At 44.7% G+C, this 19889-nt stretch overlaps 3 protein-coding genes across 5 annotated transcripts in view; all 3 read left to right on the top strand.

Annotated features, from left to right (window-relative positions):
• Nucleotides 1–17549, top strand: part of LOC123577889 (zinc finger protein 211-like) — a 31937-nt gene extending 14388 nt beyond the window's left edge. Inside the window, exon 4 of the mRNA XM_045440275.1 lies at nucleotides 17444–17549. Within this exon, the coding sequence (XP_045296231.1) occupies nucleotides 17444–17475 (32 nt within the window). The 3' untranslated portion in view covers nucleotides 17476–17549. The remainder of the gene's footprint in view (nucleotides 1–17443) is intronic.
• LOC123577872 (zinc finger protein 304-like) overlaps nucleotides 1–19889 on the top strand; it is a 573883-nt gene that overhangs the window by 477569 nt on the left and 76425 nt on the right. The gene's annotated exons all lie outside the window — the stretch shown is intronic.
• LOC123577914 (zinc finger and SCAN domain-containing protein 4-like) lies at nucleotides 17551–19487 on the top strand. Of its 2 annotated transcripts, none has more exons than XM_045440350.1 (3): nucleotides 17551–17943; nucleotides 18548–18629; nucleotides 18721–19487. In XM_045440350.1, exons 1-3 carry the CDS (start codon nucleotides 17551–17553, stop codon nucleotides 19461–19463), a joined length of 1218 nt encoding a protein of 405 aa, XP_045296306.1. In that variant the 3' UTR covers nucleotides 19464–19487. The 2 variants fall into 2 exon arrangements, with proteins under 2 accessions (XP_045296306.1, XP_045296305.1); XM_045440349.1 differs by having other exon boundaries at nucleotides 18464–18629.

Raw genomic sequence — 19889 nt, 5'->3', positions numbered from 1 at the left:
GGCTCCAGGCTCCGAGCCATCAGCCCAGAGCCTGACGCGGGACTCGAACTCACGGACCGCGAGATCGTGACCTGGCTGAAGTCGGACGCTTAACCGACTGCGCCACCCAGGCGCCCCTAAAGCCTGTTTTTATTCTAAACCCTCTGGAAGCTTGTATGTTCTTGTTGACAGAAAAACTGTAAGTAATCCAATGTAATTCTCAGCTTCGGGTTCTATAAAATGATTGGAGAATTTCAACAAATTTGAAAACATTCAGAGGAAATGTTTATAGTTGAAAGTGTTACTATGCTCCCCACATTCTTGATATTATCACCCATATTTAACTGAGGAGCAGACCTTAGCCCCTAATTTCTAAAGTTTTACAGTGCATATAAACTTAAGGTTTATTGCAGTCTCTCACATCTCAGTTGTCTATATTTGGTATGTTTTGTAACAAGAAGAAGTACAAGTAGCACTGATGTTTGGAGAAGATAATAGTCTGTTGTCCCCTTACCTCCGGCACAGGGGTGGAGCTCAGGGACCAGATCTTTCTAGCTATAATCACGGCTCTCTGCAGGCATCTGGCAGGGGTGAAATGTATTTGTGTGATGATCCTCATGTATTTGAATGAAAATTTTAAAGTAAGTTCAAAGATGAAATAAGAACGAAAGGAGGGGGTAGACAAGAGTCAATAGGCAAAACAACAATTGAATCAACTAAGTAAGAGAAAATAAACTGGTAAGGGGCCAGAAATCATTTTGAAGATCTATCAAAAAATATGTTTACTATACAAATTAGATACGGTTCATTGACTTGGAGTAGGAAGTAACCAATTTTGTTTACATCTGAGAAAGCCCAGTAGATACTTAAGAGTCCTCAGGGGTGGGGGGGGGGCAGGGTAGCTCAGTCGGCGAGGGTCTGACTTTGGCTCAGGTCATGATCTCAGGGTTTGTGAGTTTGAGACCCACATCGGGCTCTGTGCTGTCAGCGCAGAACCTGCTTTAAATCCTCGGTCTCCCTCGCCGTCTGCCCCTTCCCCACTCATGCTCACTAGTTCGTCCTCTCTCTCTCTCTTCAAAAATAAACGTTAAAAAGGGGCTCCTGGGTGGCTCAGTCAGTTAGGCGTCTAACTTCAGCTTGATCATGATCTTGCAGTATGTGGGTTTGGGCCCCGCATCAGGCTCTGTGCTGACAGCCTGGAGCCTGCTTCAGATTCTCTCTCTCTCTCTCTGCCCCTCTCCTGCTCTCTCTCTCAAACTAAACATTAACTTTGTTTTAATTAATAAAAATAAATTCAGATCTAATTCACACCAAAAAAAAAAAAAAAAAAAAAAGCCTGTTTAAAGTGTAGTTCAGGGGTGCCTGGGTGGCTCAGTTGGTTAAATGTCTGACTTCGGCTCAGGTCATGATATCACATGACATATCGTGGCTTCGAGCCCCATGTCAGGCTCTGTGCTGACAGCTCAGAGCTTGGAGCCTGTTTCAGATTCTGTGTCTCCCTGTCTCTCTGACCCTCCCCCACTCACACTCTGTCTCTCAAAAATGAATAAATGTTAGGGGCACCTGGGTGGCGCAGTCGGTTAAGCGTCCGACTTCAGCCAGGTCACGATCTCGCGGTCCGTGAGTTCGAGCCCCGCGTCGGGCTCTGGGCTGATGGCTCAGAGCCTGGAGCCTGCTTCCGATTCTGTGTCTCCCTCTCTCTCTCTCTGCCCCTCCCCCGTTCATGCTCTGTCTCTCTCTGTCCCAAAAATAAACGTTGAAAAAAAAAAAAACATTAAAAAAAAAAAAAGAATAAATGTTAAAAAATAATAAATTATAAATTATAAAATAATCCTCACAGGTAGGGCATCTGGGTGGCTTAGTCAGTTAAACATCTGATCTGATCTCCACTCAGGTCTTGATCTCAGGGTCATGAGTTCAAGCCCTGCGTCGGACTCAGCACTGGGCATGAAGCCTACTGTAAAAAAAAAGAATGATCAGAGGAATGGCAGCTCATGGTAGGTTACTGCTACCTTGGTCCCATCCATTAAAGCCCCTATACTCACGTAATTGAAATGAATGAAGCCATTCAGTTGTCCACTGGCAAATGTTTTGCCGTTCTATATATCCTATTCAGTGTCTATTTCAACAACCTTTCAATCACATCCACCCAGAAAGGTGAATTCAACAGTTAATCACTTTCAAAGGAGCACAATACACCTTTACTCAGTTGCCCATGGGATATCTTAGAAGTTCAACCATCACACATCACCAATACTGGCAGAACTCTAATTGGACTCGGCTGTCCCCAGGCACCCATTTATGGCACTACACTGACAACCTGCTCCTGTGAGGGAGCATACTAGACACACAGGGCATGCAAATGATCATTGTCGCACTTACAGAAGAAGAGGGGCTGTTGCCCTCCCCCATAAAGTTCAGGGTCATGCCACCTCAGTGGAAGTCCTGGATTCATCTAGTGTGCCTAAGAGCCACTGTCTTCCTGACATAGTTATAAGGCAACTCCCAATTTTGTCAGTTTGGATCAGTCTCAAGCCAAACCTAGTGACACCTCTTCTTTTCATCTGTCCTTGTCGGTCTTGCCCCAACCCTGACTGGGATGGAGGCCAGGTCAAGGCTCGAGTTTTTGTTGTGACAAATGATCCTCTCACCATCAAATGCCCCTCTGGCTATCTGTCAGAGTTATTTGGTACCTTGATAAATGTTGATTTGCTTAGCCTACACCACAAGCTTTGCCAAATATTCCTGGCTATAAAGGATACTTAATTTCTAATGCCTGTGATAATCTCACTCAAAGTAGAGAGATCGTGGCTCCAGGACTTACACCCACAACAGTGTGAGTAGCAGAGTGGCCGACAAAGACTAAAACTGGACTGACCCGACAAGAAATTCCACTAAGGAATGCAGGTTCCCTCCAACCACACAGCCACCCAGTCCACACTAAGCCGACGTGGTCCGCGCGCGCTCAATGCCTTTAATTATAGCACTCGCACAGAACAAATGCTATTGCCCGGCCTTCTGGCTTCTCATAGTTTGGCTATACCTACTTGGGATACATAATAGCATGTCCCTGGAACACTGCAGGCCATGAGCAGACTCCATCTGGCAATGCAACAGCCATCTAGCTATATTTTGGCACACTGACACCCATAGTTAAATGGCCTTTTAAACACCACTGCCATAACCAACCACTAGTTAGCACCATAATTTTGTTCCCATCACACTGGCAAAATTCTGTATAGCAGGACATGTCATAAGTTTCCCTCTCAACTGCCTGGCCATGTTGAAGCCTATTCAGATGATCTTAAAGAAACTTTGGCCATAGCACTATCCACAACCTATTGACCTATTTGGCTGGACACATTTCCAAATCTAAACCTCGATTGTTCTCCTGGCCTTCCCTTTAAAAACTAACTCCAAGGACGCCTGGGTGGCTCAGTTGGTTAAGTGTCCAACTTGATTTTGGCTCAAGTCATGCTCTGTGTCAGGCTCTACACTGACAGCATGGATCCTACTTGGGATTCTCTCTCTCTCTCTCTCTCTCTCTCTCTCCCCCCCTCCCTCCCTCCCTCCCACTTGTGCTTGCTTGCTCTCTCCCTCTCTCTCAAAAATAAATAAATAAATGTAAAAGAAAAGAAAAGAAAAGAAAAGAAACAACTCCCAACTAGTCAGGATGATCACTATAAAGTCCCGACCAAAATGCTTCCTGATAGCATAGAAATTCTTGGTTCTCAGGTCAAATGCTAAGACCAAGATTGTAGCCCCAAGGACCATTTTTCCAAATACACCTCACTTCTGTAGGCATATTTGCTCCACCTCAGACTTCTCTTAATTTGACCTGCCCCATCACCATTTGGGGGCTAAACATCACCTTTTGACCTTCTTCCAAAAAAAAAAAAATGTTCTGGGTCTTGCTTGTGGTTGTAGTTACACAAATCTACCCATGTGATAAAATCACACAGAAACACACACACACACACACACACACACACACACACACATATACATGTAAAATGATAACTCTGAAAAAAGTCTGAAGATTGAACCAATGTCCAGTTCCTGGGTTTGACATAAAGATCATGTCAGATGTTACCAGGGGGAAACTAAGCAAAAGGTACTCTGCACTGTGTTTGCAACTTCTCGTGAATCTATAATTATTTCAAAATAAAACATTTAAAAAAATCATGTGTTTGTCTTGCTGAATCCCTCCCACAACTTCCCAGAATAGTCAGAATAAAATCCAAATTTCTAGTCATAGCTTACAAAACCATGTTTATCTGCCCCTTTCCCCTCATCCCTCCATCCATCACTCTCTTCCTTTACTGGCCCTACTGGCCTTCACCTGATTCCACCACCAAGCCAAGCTCTCACTAGCCTCAGGGTCATGTACATGCTTTTCTCTTTGCCAAGAATTTTTCCTCATCTTTGCCCCTGGATGGGATCTTTACTGGGCTCCATAATATCTGTTATTTAGTGTCTGCTTCCCTTTCTGTGCTGTACAGTTTAATGCCCATTTTTCCACTTTTGCAGACATGAATCCTGAAGCCTGGGGACAGTGGACATGACCAAGGTCAGCCGGTTGGTAATGGGCACAGCTTAGATGATTTAGAGTCTTGGTCTGTCCCGAGTCAAGCACTTAGCTACTTGCCCACCTTACCCCTCTTCACATGTGAACCGGAAGGAGATAAGGGGATAAAGAGCCAAATTGAAGAATCAATCTCCTTTTCCCGCCTGTCCTGTCCCAGACCCTGCCCCGTCTGCTTCATTTTAAATGAGCTTCACCATTTCCTGGTAAGGAAATTCTGGCCTTTCTTTGAAGTTCCTACCAGCCTCCATACATCTGCCCTCCGGTCACATTGTTGTTCCCCCAACAATGGTCACCTGTGCATCCTTCTTCTTGTCCCTTGACTTACCCCTGTGTGTATCTTTCTGCCTCATCCCTGAACTTCACCTGCCATCTCCTGTCACATGCCTCAGAGTCCAGTAACCTCAGGATCTCATGTCCATGCCTGACTGAGGCCGCTGAAGCTGCCACCCATGCATCTCCTGCTGGGTCATCACATAGATTTCCCCTCTTTGGGGACTACAGGAAAACCTTGGATTGCAAGTAACTTGTCCTGCAAATGTTCCACAAGATGAGCCAACATGTCTAAGAAATTCTAACTTGATAAACGAGTGATGTCTTGCAATACGAGTAGTCCATGACACTGAACATTACATGATCACAACTGCGCTGATGGTTCTTGAGATTCGCTTCGACATTTGGGTGCTTTGGATTACAAGCGTGTTTCCAGAACGAATTATGCTCGGAAACCAAGCATACTATACTTGTATCTAGATCTTGATACTCTACGTTCATTTTCTGTATGTATTCGATGATGATGTTTAGTGGCATTATGTGTTACTCACAGTTTCAGAAACACGAAGCAGAAGAATATCCTTGCCTACAGGCGGGTCATGACCTCAGCTCTTTTAAGCTTCCTACTGCATTCTTGGATCCTTTGTCTTTCAGATGTCATCTTCAGTCTGTCATCTGACTCACTAATTCTTTCAATATTTCATTCTCCTATTTATTCTACCCAGTCCTATCTTTATAAACACTTTCCATGATTGATATTTTCCCAATTTTTGTTAGCATATCTTCTTCCTGTGGCCTTTGTCTTTCCTCATCTCCTTGATTATTTTACCTTCTTATTTGAATTTCTTTGTACTTCTCTTCCATCCCTGTTTTCCAGATGTCATATGTCGTTGACTATGATCTTTGTGATTTTTGTGATTTTTCCATATCTAATTACTTTTCCCAGGATGTGTGCATTGCCCTGTCTCACGTGTGTCTGGAGGAAAGGCCAAGGTCCGTGTGCTGATGCAGGGAGTACGAAACAAGGGGAGGGGGCCAGGGAAGGGAGCCCAGCTCCCGCTACACTAGGCAACCAGGAGTTTGCATCTCAACCCGGCCAGGGTGGAGGCATCATCCAAACTGTCCTCCCAAAGGTTAGGGGAATGAGAGAGGGTGGACAACAGCACAGGGACAGCTGGACAGCCTGACTGACGGCTCCTGAAGTCCTCTTGCCTGGTGTCAGTGCCTCTTCCAGCACCACAGAGGGAAGCTGCTACAGGAAGGTAACGGCTATCCCGAGGCCATGAAGGTGGGAAAGGAAACCACTTTTGTTTCCTTTTTTTTTTTTTTTTTAATGTTTATTTTTGAGAGAGAGAGAGCAGGGGAGGGACAGAGAGAGAGAGGGAGAGAGAGAATCCCAAGCAGGCTCCATGCTGTCAGCGCAGAGCCCAATGTGGGGCTTGAACCCATGAACCGTGAGATCATGATTTGAGCTGAAGTCAGATGCTTAACTGACTGAGCCCCACAGGCGCCCCTAAAGACACCTTATTTCATATATATTGTTGATTTCATTAACCCAGGCACCCCAAAAAACGCTTTTCTTTAACTCGTCATCCCTGCAGCTCTGTGCTTGATCTCCCCATGTTGTGGAACAGGACTCTGAAAGTTGCTGTTCTCTGTGCTTCCCTCTAACTTCTCATTTCTCTACCTCGATTTGGGGGGAGGGCAGCAGCCCTTGCAAGGTCCCCACCTCTGCTGGCCCCTGAGGCTGTCTTGACGTGTCTACTCTATAAACCCTTCTGTGGTTCATTTGACTCTGTCCTCCCTGCGGCTGCCGGGTCAGTTTAGCTCACACCCTCTCTCACCTGGAATATTCATTTCAAACATGCATAATTAAGGAGAACTTACAAGTGTCCAGCTCTACATAAACCACTCGGGATGCAGTGCAGGAAAAAAAAAAAATTCTGTCTGTGAGTTGGTTCAATTCCAGAGTGACAGATAAGAAGACAAGTGGGAAGAGTATAGTTTGCTGGAGATCGTTGCTATGGAGAAAACTGAAGCAGAGGGGTGACCAAAGACCGCCTGGTGGGAGGGGGTCCCGAGACGCGAGGAAACGTGTCCAGCGCAGCCTAGGAGAGAAGAGCGGAGAGCTGTGGGTCCCTCTCCCAAGGGGCAGAGGGAGGGGACAATGAAAGACCCACCGTGGGAGTGAGGCCACCAGGTCCTGGAACTGTGGGGGCCTGTGAGGCTTTGGCAGAGCAAGCAAAGGGGCAGACAGGCCACTGGAGCCAGAGCGACAGGGTCTCCAGGCCACTGTCAGGACGCCGGTCACACTGTGTCCGTGACCCTCAGAATGTGGTCTGAGGGTGCCACCGTCCTCCACACTGGCTCCTGTCTTGGGCTCCTGTCTACGCAGAGAGTAAGTGTATAAACTCAGGGCGAGGTGACACACGTTTTCTGTCTGTTGAATCTGATGACATAAAAGCCCCTGTATTTCGTGTGCCTTTGTTTTCGTGTTGGTTTCGCATTTCTGTTAATTCATTTTTCTTGCATTTTGTGAAACGGTGGGTCTGTGACATGTTGGGGCGTGGGGAGGTCTTTTACCTTCACCGAGGGCAGTCTGTACCCTGGCAGATTGATTCTGGAAGCCATCGGGGAGCTTCAGCAGAGGGGGGACGTGGTCAGGTGGTTATAGAGGGTCCCCGGAACGGCTGCTTTGAGGAGAGAAAACTGGCAGGTGGAGAGGAGGCCAGACAGGAGCCGATCCCCGCCACTGAGGCGTGATGGGGGCTGTGCAGCAGTCGAAGTGGTTTGGCTCCGGAAATGACTTGAAAGTGGAGGACAGACGGACGATGTTTGGACTGCCTGACAGGTACCTTCTGTCAAAAATCCATTCCATCTGCTTCCCTGAGTCTCTCTCATCTTGTACGGGGTGTGGTCGCTTCCTCTACAAAGAGTTGGGACACAGAAGAGCCCGGTTTCCCCAAATCTATTGCTGCCACTCTCCCCTCCCCCTGCCCCCCAGGGGGTACACGGTGCCCTTCCCAGCCACATTTCAAACCAGGGGCCTGTCACTATTGTTAACCCCGCCCTCTCTGACGGTGAGTCTCAGCCATGCTGGGCTTTCTCAACATAAAATAAGAACCCAGCTCCCTTCCTGCTAAAATAATGTCTGTTTCAGTCCCTGTGGTTTTTTTGCTGAACTAGGAACCTCTCCTCTGGAGTCCTGGGCACCCTCTGACTCACTGCCTGGGATTGACACAGGAAGAGAGAACGTTAACCTTGTTCTCTGCCACACTTGCAAGCCACAAATCTAGACAATTAGAAAGCATCAGCAACTTTGTGTGAGACTTGCTTAAGACAAAACTTGGCAGGAGTTTATGTGAGACTAAGGTGAATCTTTGCATATTCCCCACTCAGTGTGTGTTGTTACATTTCACTGCAGAAATACTAGGATTTGATTGTGGCTGGTTGTCCCAGCCCCAGGGGCGTAACCTAATAACGTATCAGAGAGCTGGAGCTGGGGCTGGAGCTGGGATTCCTTCGGCAGGCAGATTTTATCCAATCACATCTGGAAATGCATCACTGACCCCAGACCCTATAAGAGGGAGGAGCCTCCGGAAGGCCCGTCAGATGAGCCCTGTGCAGAGTGTGAGTCACACCGCAGCTCAGCGTTTAGCCCAGGCTCGCCCGGTTTGAAGTTCAGTCTTCCTGAGGTGAGTTTTCAGAACAGAAGGAAATTTTCTGATTTTGTGTGTGGGTGTGCCCGTATGTGTACATAGGCATAGCTCGGGGGCTGGGGGGAACATTCCTAGGTGCAAAGTTATGGGGGGTCCCTTAAGTGTGAGGGATGGTCTATTGTTTCAACAGTTCTGTGTAAAAACCTGGGTGGATTGGGGCGCCTGGGTGGCTCAGTCGGTTGGGCATGTGACTTCGGCTCAGGTCATGATCTTGTGGTTGACTGAGTTCGAGCCCCGTGTCCGGCTCTGTGCTGACAGCTCAGAGTCTGGAGCTGCCTCGGATTCTGTCTGTCTGTCTGTCTGTCTGTCTGTATCTCTTTCTGCCCCTCCCCCACTCATGCTCTGTCTCTCTCGCTCTCAAAAATAAACAATAAAAAAAAAAAAACCTGGGTGGATTGCAGGATTGCAGGAGACTTCTCCTGGGAAAGTTTTTTTTTTTTTTTTTTTACGTTTATTTATTTTTGAGAGAGAGGAAAAGCTCAAGCATGAGCGGGGGAAGGGCAGAGAGAGAGAGAGAGAGAGAGACTGGGAGAGAGAGAATCCCAAGCAGGCTCCATGCTGTCAGTGCAGAGCCTGCTGAGGGGCTCGAACCCACAAATCTTGAGATCATGACCTGCACCAAAGTCGAGAGTTGGATGCTTAACCGACGGGGAGCCACCCAGGCGCCCCTCGTGGGAAAGTCTTTTTGTGTGGCTCTGTTACCTTGTTAATTTTATGTTTCTTGGTAATTTACTTTTATTACATCTTGTGAACGTGTTGGCTCACGGCAGATTGGGATGAATAGGTTGGAGCTGAAATTTAAAGGATGGGTGTCATAGGGTGCCTGGGTGGCTCAGTCAGTTAAGTGGCCACCTCTTGATCTCCGCTCAGGTCTTGATCTCAGGGTCACAAGTCTGAGCCCTGAGTTGGGCTCCGCACTGGGCGTGGCACCTACTTAAAAAAAAAGGAAAGGGTGGGTACTAGGTATTTAGCAGACTTTTACTGAGTGCTTATCATATGCCAGCAAATGCTCTATTATGTATTAACTCTTTTAGCTCCCATGGCAAGTCTGGGTGCTGGGTATTATCAGAGATCAGAGTCCTCATGACACAGACAAGAACCTGATGGGTAATATGTCTGGGGTCACACAGCTTGAAAATGCCCGATTCCAGATTAAGAACCCTGGCAGGATGAGCACCTGGGTGGCTCAGTCAGTTAAGCATCTGACTTCAGCTCAGGTCATGATCTCCTGGTTTGTGAATTGAAGCCCCTCTGTGCTGACAGCTCAGAGCCTGGAGCCTGCTCCGGATTCTGTGTTTCCCTCTCTATCTGCCCCTCCCCACCGTTCATGCTCTGTCCCTCTGTCTCTCTCTCTCTCTCTCTGAAAAACAAAGAAAACATTAAGAAGAAAAAAAAAAAAAAAAAAAAGACCCCTGGCAGGCTGGGGTTTGTTTTGTTTTAAGATATAATTGATGTATAACATTATGTTAGTTTCAGGTGTACAACATATGATTCGATATTTGCATACACTGCAAAATGATCACCACAGTAAGTCTTGTTAACATCCATCCCTTTCCATAGTGTCAATTTTTTTCTCTTATGATGAGAACTTTTAACATGGCAGTCAGGGTTTTAATTCCAAAGTCTTAGCCACAGTAGTGTTCCACAGCTGTGTCCGTGCAGGATTGAGTGCATGTCTACAAGTGTGAGCGTGTGGTCCGTGTGTGCCTGGGATAATCAGGAAATGAAACTTGTGGGGAGGCCCAGAAGAAGAAGGGGGCGTGGATTCTACGGGAAAAAAAAGAGAGAGGGAGGGAGGCCAGTGTACCTGGGTACAGAGAACCAGCCACCACACCTAAGGTGGGGCTGGAGGGTGAGATGGCCCAGGCAAGGCCTCCTGAGACCAGGAAGGACTTGGTACTTTTCCTGAATGCAACAGGTAGGCATAGAAGGAGTCAGGTGGAGTGTGACCTGAGCATATGGGCATTTAATAAAAGTTGACCAGAAGCTTTGTGATAAACGGATTAAGAAAAGACAAGAATGTATTCACCGTTCTATGCGGTTTTCCCCAGAATCCTCCTGGCCTCATTAACTAACAGGATCAGGGTGGCTAGTCTGATTAGAGCTTGACACAAAAGCACAAAATGGCATCAATGAACAGAAATTAATCAGGTCTTTGTGTGCCCACATACTAACCCTACCACTCATTTTCTGAATTTGTGGCGTGAAATTTGCTGTTTTAAAAAAATACAAATTTGGGGGGGGGGGGTCGCCTGGTGGCTAAGCGTCCGACTGGTCGGACTGGTTGCCTGGTCGGTTAAGTGTCCGACTTCCTTTCCGGTGATGATCTCAAGGTTTTGTGAGATTGAGCTCTGAGCTGGCAGCACAGAGCCTGCTTGGGATTCTCTCTCTCTACCCCCCTCTCTCTGCCCCTCCCTCACCTGCACTGTCTCTGTCTCTCTCAAAATAAATAAGTAAACTTTTTAAAAAATATAAAAATACAAGTCTTTGAAATTTTAACTATCCATAAAATGGGAGGACACAAAAATAGAGCAACAATATGGACGTAGAATTAAATCTTTCATTCAGCATCCCAATGATGTGGCTACAGTTACCCAGATAATGTGATTTGTAGCCAGAAATCAATATGGAGAAATGCAAACTCAATTTCATCTCTGCTGGATCCTACCCTTGGGTGGAAGAGAACAGGAATCAGAAATAGATCAACATAAAATTGTAGCTCTGAGAAAAGCAGTGAAGGAAAGAATGTTTTTCATAAGAAAGGGGAATCATTGATAGGGGAAAAAACCAGTAAAGAGAAAGTTTCCTAAGGAATGTATCTTTTTTTTTTTTTTCCACGTTTTTATTTATTTTTGGGACAGAGAGAGACAGAGCATGAACGGGGGAGGGGCAGAGAGAGAGGTAGACACAGAATCGGAAACAGGCTCCAGGCTCCGAGCCATCAGCCCAGAGCCCGACGCGGGGCTCGAACTCACGGACCGCGAGATCGTGACCTGGCTGAAGTCGGACGCCTAACCGACTGCGCCACCCAGGCGCCCCCAGACTGCCTGGTTTTGATATAAATTTATGGAGCTAGATATCAAGTGGTATCGTAAGTGCTGCACACCTGAAAGCTTTCCCTGAAATGTTTGACATCAAATATTCTAAGAAAGTCTTCTCAGGTCTACTCTCACCACTCCCTTTATATTCCAGACGTCTATCCCTTATGCTGTAGTGACATCAAGATCTCATAATTCTTTGAGGATTTAAAAGCAGAAAGATAGGATTTTCCCATGTGTTTCTACCACCAATTGACAACTTACCTCTACCCACATTCTCTGTCTTTCCTTTGGTTACAGCAGAAAATAGATCTTTCTGTGATCAAGATCTTGGCCTCTCAAGGACTTTATACCTACAGCTAATTACCTTCTCTCTGTACCGTTAACCATTTTTCCTCCTTCCAGATTATTCCTGACAATGTTAAAACGGTTGCATCACCAGTACAAAACATTACATGGATATCTAACTTCCTCCAGCTGACACTGTCCTTCCCCTACTTCTCATCATAGCAAAAATTGTACTGGAGAGTGGCCATTTCTTGTCTCTTCTTCCACTACCCACTCCAAGGAGGTCTGTGTCCTTTATTGTGAATATGCTCATTCCCTAATTTATGGTTACACCAATTTATTGCTCAACAGGTCTTCAGCAGAAGTAACATTCTTTGTAAGCTTGACACCATATTACAAATTGAATGCCCTTTACCCTTAGAACTAAATTCAAACTCCTCCTGTTCAAGAAAATCTTACACAAATTATCTTCTGCCTTTAAAAAATATCTTTTCTATTTGCTTAATCATTTATTGAATAGGTAGTTATTGAATGATTACATTCCGGATTATATTCCGGCCCTGGAGATTCCACAGTGAACAAATAAGCCGAGTTCTTCTTTTTCAGTTCGTTTGTTTCTTTGTTTGTTTGTTTGTTTGTTTATTTTAGGGGGTGGGGGAGGGAGAGCACAAGCAGGGGAGGGGCAGAGAGAGAAGAAGAACCTAGAGCCTGAAATTTAGGCATTTCAGATTTCAGACATGCAAACATTTTCCCAGCCAGATACCAGACACTCTGCCTGCCTTGTCCTCACCCACCTCATCCCCCTGTCTCACCACCATTGGGTCTTCCTGCCTGGTCCCTGAACTTCTTCACCTCCTACCACACACTGGAGGGCTTGAACACCTGAGAACATCATAGCCTTTCCTGTCATAGGCTGGCTGCTCCCTTCACGGATGCACCCCCTTCCCAGGTCATCCCAATTTGCCTGCCTGCCTTTTGGGACTCCTTTTGACCATATTGTGCTCCCTCTGTTTCTATCTTCTTTCTCATTGCACAATCATTATTGAGCACCAGTTACAGTTGTGGTGCTACTTTTAGGGATATAAAGATTTAAAAATATGTCTTCCTATGGCAGGTTATGTTTTTGGCTGTTTTGTGCTGTTTCTTTTTTGTTTCCTTTGATTTTTAGGTGTTCTCCTCAATCTGATCATCTATCTTGCTACTAACCTTAAAAATAGGGGCACCTGAGTCAGTGAAACATCTGACTCTTGATCTCAGCTCAGGTCTTGATCTCAGGGTTGTGAGTTCAGGCCCTTCAGTGGGCTCCACACTGGGTGTGAAGCCTACTTAAAAAAAATAATTAAGGTGTAGCTAGGTGGCTCAGTAGGTTAAGCTCCCGAGTCTTGATTTGGGCTAAGGTCATGATCTCATGGTTCATGAGAGATCTAGCCCGGCATCTCTGTTTGGGACTCTCTCTCTCTCCCTCTCTCTGCCCCTCCTCCCTGCAACTAAATAAAAATTAAAATTTTTAAAAAATATTTTCCTTCTCTTTTTTTATTGTCTTTAGACATATCATATTATTCTCAGTAACATTTTCTGCATTTTTAAAAAACATATCTTCTTATTTCTGGTGACTTTTCCCTTTCCTTATCTCCTTAATTATTTTTTTTTAAATTTTTTTTTCAACGTTTATTTATTTTTGGGACAGAGAGAGAGAGAGAGCATGAACGGGGGAGGGGCAGAGAGAGGGAGACACAGAATCGGAAACAGGCTCCAGGCTCCGAGCCATCAGCCCAGAGCCCGATGCGGGGCTCGAACTCACGGACCGCGATATCGTGACCTGGCTGAAGTCGGACGCTTAACCGACTGCGCCACCCAGGCGTCCCAGGAATGTATCTTTGGACTACACAGAGGGGATACGTGGAGGGAAGGAGGTGGAGAGGGTGGGTGAGTGGGTTGTGCAAATGTCTGTGTCTGATGTAAGAGGAGTTTCCAACACAGGATGAGATCATTTGTATGGATTCCTATCTCTTGTATTTCATTCGCTTTATTCTCAACTTTTTCTAATGTTTTGTTATTTATTCTGAGAGAGAGAGAGAACAGGCAGAGGAGGAGCAGAGAGAGAGGGAGAGAGAGAATCCCAAGCAGGCTCTGTGCTGTCAGTGTAGAGCCCAAGGAGGGATCGAGCCCACAAACTGTGAGATCATGACCTGAGCGGAAATCAGGTGGAATGCTTAACTGACTGAGCCGTCCAGGTGCCCCTAAAATTGAACATTTTTATTGAAGTGTAATGCACATACAGAAAAATGAAAAAGTGGAAGTAGATAGCTTGGCGGATTTTTACAGAGAAACTCTCGGGGCGCCTGGGTGGCTCAGTCGGTTAAGCGTCCGACTTCAGGCAGGTCACGATCTCGCGGTCTGTGAGTTCGAGCCCCGCGTCGGGCTCTGGGCTGATGGCTCAGAGCCTGGAGCCTGCTTCCGATTCTGTGTCTCCTTCTCTCTCTGCCCCTCCCCCATTCATGCTCTGTCTCTCTCTGTCTCAAAAATAAATAAAAATGTTAAAAAAAAAAAAAAAGAAAAAAAAATTAAAAAAAAAAAAAAAAAAGAAACTCTCCTGCATAAACGACCTCCAAGATCAAGAGGTGGAGGGGCACCTGCCTGGTGCAGTCGATAGAATGTGTGACCCTAATTTCAAGGTCATGAGTTCAAGCCCCAAGTAGGGTTTGGAGCCTACTTAAAAAAAAAAAAAACAGACCAAGAGGTGGAATACTGCCAGCGGAAACTGTGAGTAGAACATCTCACAATTCTGTTTAGTTCTGGGATGGGGTCCTCCTATGCAGCCCTCCATGTGTGTACCTATCCCAGTATCTACTGTGGTTCCCCAAAGTAACCGACATCCTAAATAATATTGATAGTATTATGCTTTTTTTGTTTTGTTTTTAGTTTATTTATTTATTTTTGAGAGAGAGAGAGAGAGTGAGCAAGGAAGATGCAGACAAAGAAGGAGAAAGAGAAAGAATCCCAAGCAGGCTCCGCACTCCAAGTGCAGAGCCAGACACCGGGTTTGAACTCACAAACCGTGAGATCATGACCTGAGGCCAAGCTGGATGCTTAAACCGACTGAGCCAACCAGGCGCCCTTTGTGGGTTTTTTTTTTAATGTTTATTTATTTTTGAGAGAGTGAGAGAGAGGCAGAGTGCAAGCAGGAGAGGAGCAGTGAGAGAGGGAGACACAGAATCCAAAGCAGGCTCCAGGCTCTGAGCTGTCAGCACACAGCCTGATGCGGCGCTTGAACCCACAAACTGTGAGTTCATGACCTGAGCCGAAATTGGCAGATTAACCCACTGAACCACCCAGGGCACCAATTGTTTTGTTTTGTTTTGTTTTGTTTTTTAAAGTAAACTCTGCACTCAATGTGGGGTTTGAACTCATGACCCTGAGATCAAAGGCTTCATACTCTACTGACTGAGCCAGCTAGGCACCCCTTGTATGCTTTTGAAATAACATAAATGGGAATAAACAAAATGAATTTTTTTGTTTCTGCATTATTTCATTCAACATTATGGTTGTGGTTATTCTGTTGCATTCATTTACATCGCTATCAAATATAACTCTGTGATTTAATGATAATCTATCCTCTTTAATGTTGGACACTTAGATTGTTTACAACATGGGAATATTGTGAATTATGATGACATAAACACTCTCATATATGTCTTTGATGCACACGAGTAGACTTTTCTGTTGAATATACGCCCTGGAGTAATACTGGTGAGCTGTATCATGGAGAATACATAAATGCACATTTTGTAGATACCAGTCAAAACTTGTCCACAGTGAGTACTCACCAGTAGAGATTGAGACTTCTAGGCATTCCAATCCATGCTGACAGAATGATTTTTCTCATTCTGGCAGATATTTCTTAGAGTGTTACTGTAGTTTTTTTTTTTTTTTAAGTTTATTTGTTTTTGAGAGAGAGCATGTGTGTGAGCTGGGGAGGGGCAGAGGGAGAGGAAGAGAGAGAATCCCAAGCTTTCCTGCTGAGTTCTTACTGTATTGTATTAAAAATATTTTTTTACTACAGGTTCTTAAATATATTCTTCCAGGCGGTCTTCTAGAAGCTTTATTTTACATTTCAGAGATTTAAAAAACTCATCTAGAACTAATTTTTGTAAATGGGGTAGGACGGGGGTCAGGATTAATTTTCCCCTTTCTGAATATTCAGTTGACCTAACACCATTTATTGAAGAAAAAAAAGGCTTTCCTCTCTGCACATGCATTTCAGTGTCGTGTTGTATAGAAAGCAAGTGACAGTATAGATGTCGATCATATCAGGATAACATTCTGTTCTGTTTCCTTATCTGTCTATCTTTGTGCCATGATCATGGTCTTAATGAATATAATCTCATAATCAGTTTTGTTTTGTGGTTATGTAAATCCTGAAATATTATTATTCTTCAGAATTGTCTGGGCTATTTTTAGCCTGTTTATGTCTAATTTTAGAATCAGCTGTCAATTTTCACACATACACACAAACACAAGCCACTTGCTGGATTTCCAATGGTATAGCATTGAGTTCACAGAGAAACTTGGGGATAATTGATGTTTCCCAATTGGAATTGGGTCTTGCCATCCGTGAACATAGTTGTCCTTTATGCCTATGATATTTATTGATATTGTGTATTTCTGTAGAGGACTTGTACATTTTCACTGGAGTTTTTCTTAGATATTTCATGTTTAATGGTAATATATATCATTGAGGTTTTTTTTTTTTTTATTTTAAGCTGCTTGTGTTATTATACAATCCAATTGATTTTGGTAAGTTGGTCTTGTATCAGACATTTTGCAAAAATTCATTTTGCAAAAATTGTCTAAGATTTGTAGAATATTTGATCCTTTGTTGGAAACAAAATCAGGAAATGTATAAGTAATGATATTTGATACATTTTCTTGCCTTTTTTACCAGTAAAAGAGTATTCCAATGTTGCATAGAGTTGAAAGTGGCCCTCCACCTCTCAATTTCAAGGAAAAAACTTTTAAGGATAATTTTTGCTGTATTTTGTAGAACTTTATGATATCAGGGATGTTCTCTTCCTTCCTAGCTTACTAAAGGCCTTTTTTGGTAATGAGCACTGACTTTTATGAAGCACTTTTAATGTATCCAAGAAGATGATTATATTGTATTTTCCTAAATTCTATTCATGTGGTAAGTTACATCAATATTTTTTTAGTTTAACCCAACTTTTCATTTAGAAAGTTAACCCCACTTGTTTTGTGATCTATTATTCTCTTTATATGTCACTGAATTTGATTTACAAACTTTGTTTTCCGTGAGATATCCTGATCTGTAGTGTAGTTTTCTTTAATGCACTTGTAAAATTTTGTTATCAGGGAGCTGCTGAACTTATTAACTAAAAGGGGAGTGTTCTCACTTTTTTATGCTCTGGGAGAGTCTGTGTAGGATTAGACTTCTTTCTCTCTTAAATGTCTAGTAGAATTCATCCATAAACTCCTCTGAAACTGAATTTTTTTTTTTAATTATGGCGGTGCTGAAATTAATTATATACCTCTTCTATTTCTAGCTGGCACTCTTCAAGTATCTACCAGTTGGTGAAACAGATCTTCAGAGAAACAAGTCAGTACGAATTGAATATCCAAAGTTGAATCTCTCTGAGAATTCTTGTTAAGAATGGCTTTAGATCCCAGAATTTCATGTCAGGGAGAACCATCTAGGAATGTCCCTGGGTCAGAAAACCTAGAGCATAAGCCCAGCCAAGGACCAGCCATTCAGGGGGAAGAGATCTATGAGTTCCCCAGCACTCAGCTCAGTTTATTTCAAAACAGTAATAACTCATGCGCAAGGGAGGAACTGCAAAATCTCTACAACTTATTTCACTCATGGCTGCAGCCAGAAAAACACAGCAAGGATGAAATTATTTCTCGTTTGGTCCTGGAACAGTTTATGATCAATGGCCACTGCAGTGACAGGTCCGTGTTGAAAGAGAAATGGAATACAAGTGGCAGAAACATGGAGAAATTCATGGAAAATCTAACTGACGATGGCATGAAACCACCTGCATTAGTGAGTAAAGGGTTTTGACTCCTGGGGTGAAGGGCAGAGGTGTGTAAGGATTAAGTACAACCTGTTGGAGTTGCCTGGAAGAAGAGACAGGAGAGTCATTGTAGACCCACTTACTAGTTCTCACCAAAGAGACGCTTTACCATTGCTAAGAAAGCAAAAATGAAAGCAGATGTTTTATAGGCATCTAGTCAGGAGGAAATATAAGAGCCACTATCTAAATTGATTAGAGCCAGTGAGATGGTAGGAAGGCTCACTACGAAGTTGACGATAGAGCAGAAACCTCAAGAATGGGGAGAAGTACCTTAACACAAGCTTGCTCTCCCCTCAGAAAGCCTTAGTATTAGGCTTTTCTCATTGGGAAAGGCACAGTAGCGAGAAATTACCATGAAATTTAAGGCCGGCAGAGATAAGAGCAGAGCAGTGGGTGTGGCAGCACACAGTAGAGGGATCCTGGGAAACTTGATGAGTGCAGGTCTTCCACGAGATCTATTTCCCCACAGTAATCAGGCTTTGTTTATAGGTCCACGTCCACATGCAGGGACAGGAAGCCCTCTTTTCTGAGAATATGCCCTTAAGAGAAGTCATTGTTCATCTCACCAAACAGTTGTCAGCAGGAACCCCAACAGGAGAGAACATGGGGACACCGTCCTGTACTCCCCAGGATACTTCCCTGGCAACGGGACGAGGTGAGTGGGGCAGGCCAAGGTACCGGAGGAATGTTCTGTGTGGACTTCTTCCTGGCTACAACTTCACTGAGTCACATTTTTGCCCTCACAGGAGATAAAGATAAAGAAAATGGTGGCAACATTGACCAAGTAAATGACGGTATTACTAGTCAAGGCAATGAAACCCCTTCCCTACTCATTATCCAGGAAGAGGGCTGTCCTAGGCCTGAAGACGACAGTGTTTCTTTGAAGAATCCAGTCAGCTCTGGAAGAGCAGGTCTAGCTATCTCCGGGTCCCAGGAGGGGTGCCCAAAAGGACTCCCTTATCAAGATATCCTTATGGAGGTGGGACCAGGGTTTCTCTCTCAGCCAGTCAAGGTCACCCCTGAGCCTGTTCCTACCCACCAGAATGAGGGAATCTCCACACGTGAGGGACTCCAAGAAAGATCCCATGAAGCCCCCAAACCATATGGATGTGAAAAGTGTCCCAAGATCTTTAGGTATTTCTCTCAGCTAAAAGCCCATCAGAGAAGACACAGTAATGAGAGGACATTTATTTGTGCCGAGTGTAACAAAGGCTTCTTCCAAGCATCAGACCTGCACGTGCACCAGATGACTCACGCAAGAGAGAAGCCTTTCACGTGCAGCACGTGTGAAAAGTCCTTCAGCCACAAAACCAACCTCCAGGCTCACGAGAGAATCCACACGGGAGAGAAGCCCTACGCGTGTTCCCTTTGCCGGAGAAGCTACCGCCAGTCATCCACCTATCACCGCCACCTGAGGACTCACCAGAAAACGGCCTTCAAAAGTGCTCCTTCCACACCAGAAGCTTCCTCAGCTGCAGCCCCAATGTAATGTACACCAATGTATATGCAAGTATGTATATTTCCATCGTACTTCTCTGTTTGGAAGATAATTTCTTTTTTTTTTTTTTTTTTTTTTTTTTTCAACGTTTATTTATTTTTGGGACAGAGAGAGACAGAGCATGAACGGGGGAGGGGCAGAGAGAGAGGGAGACACAGAATCGGAAACAGGCTCCAGGCTCTGAGCCATCAGCCCAGAGCCTGACGCGGGGCTCGAACTCACGGACCGCGAGATTGGGACCTGGCTGAAGTCGGACGCTTAACCGACTGCGCCACCCAGGCGCCCCTGGAAGATAATTTCTAATTTCCTGAGCGTATTCTCCATTTCCTGTCTTACTCCATTAAAATATAACTTTAAGGAGGTCAGGGAATTTGTTTGTTCACTGAAGTATTTCTGGTACCTAGAAAAATGGCTGCC

This window comes from Leopardus geoffroyi, chromosome E2 (genome assembly GCF_018350155.1).
Source record: "Leopardus geoffroyi isolate Oge1 chromosome E2, O.geoffroyi_Oge1_pat1.0, whole genome shotgun sequence".
NCBI classification, from domain to species: domain Eukaryota; kingdom Metazoa; phylum Chordata; class Mammalia; order Carnivora; family Felidae; genus Leopardus; species Leopardus geoffroyi.
The sequence above is the reverse complement of the archived record's forward strand: the minus strand, read 5'-3'. Positions and strand labels throughout refer to the sequence as shown.

Coding starts and splice junctions, on each gene's coding strand:
- LOC123577914 (XM_045440349.1), top strand. CDS start 17,551: ATGGCTTTAGATCCCAGAATTTCATGTCAGGGAGAACCATCTAGGAAT. Junction 17,944..18,463: donor GCATGAAACCACCTGCATTA/GTGAGTAAAGGG, acceptor CTTTGTTTATAG/GTCCACGTCCACATGCAGGG. Junction 18,630..18,720: donor TTCCCTGGCAACGGGACGAG/GTGAGTGGGGCA, acceptor TTGCCCTCACAG/GAGATAAAGATAAAGAAAAT.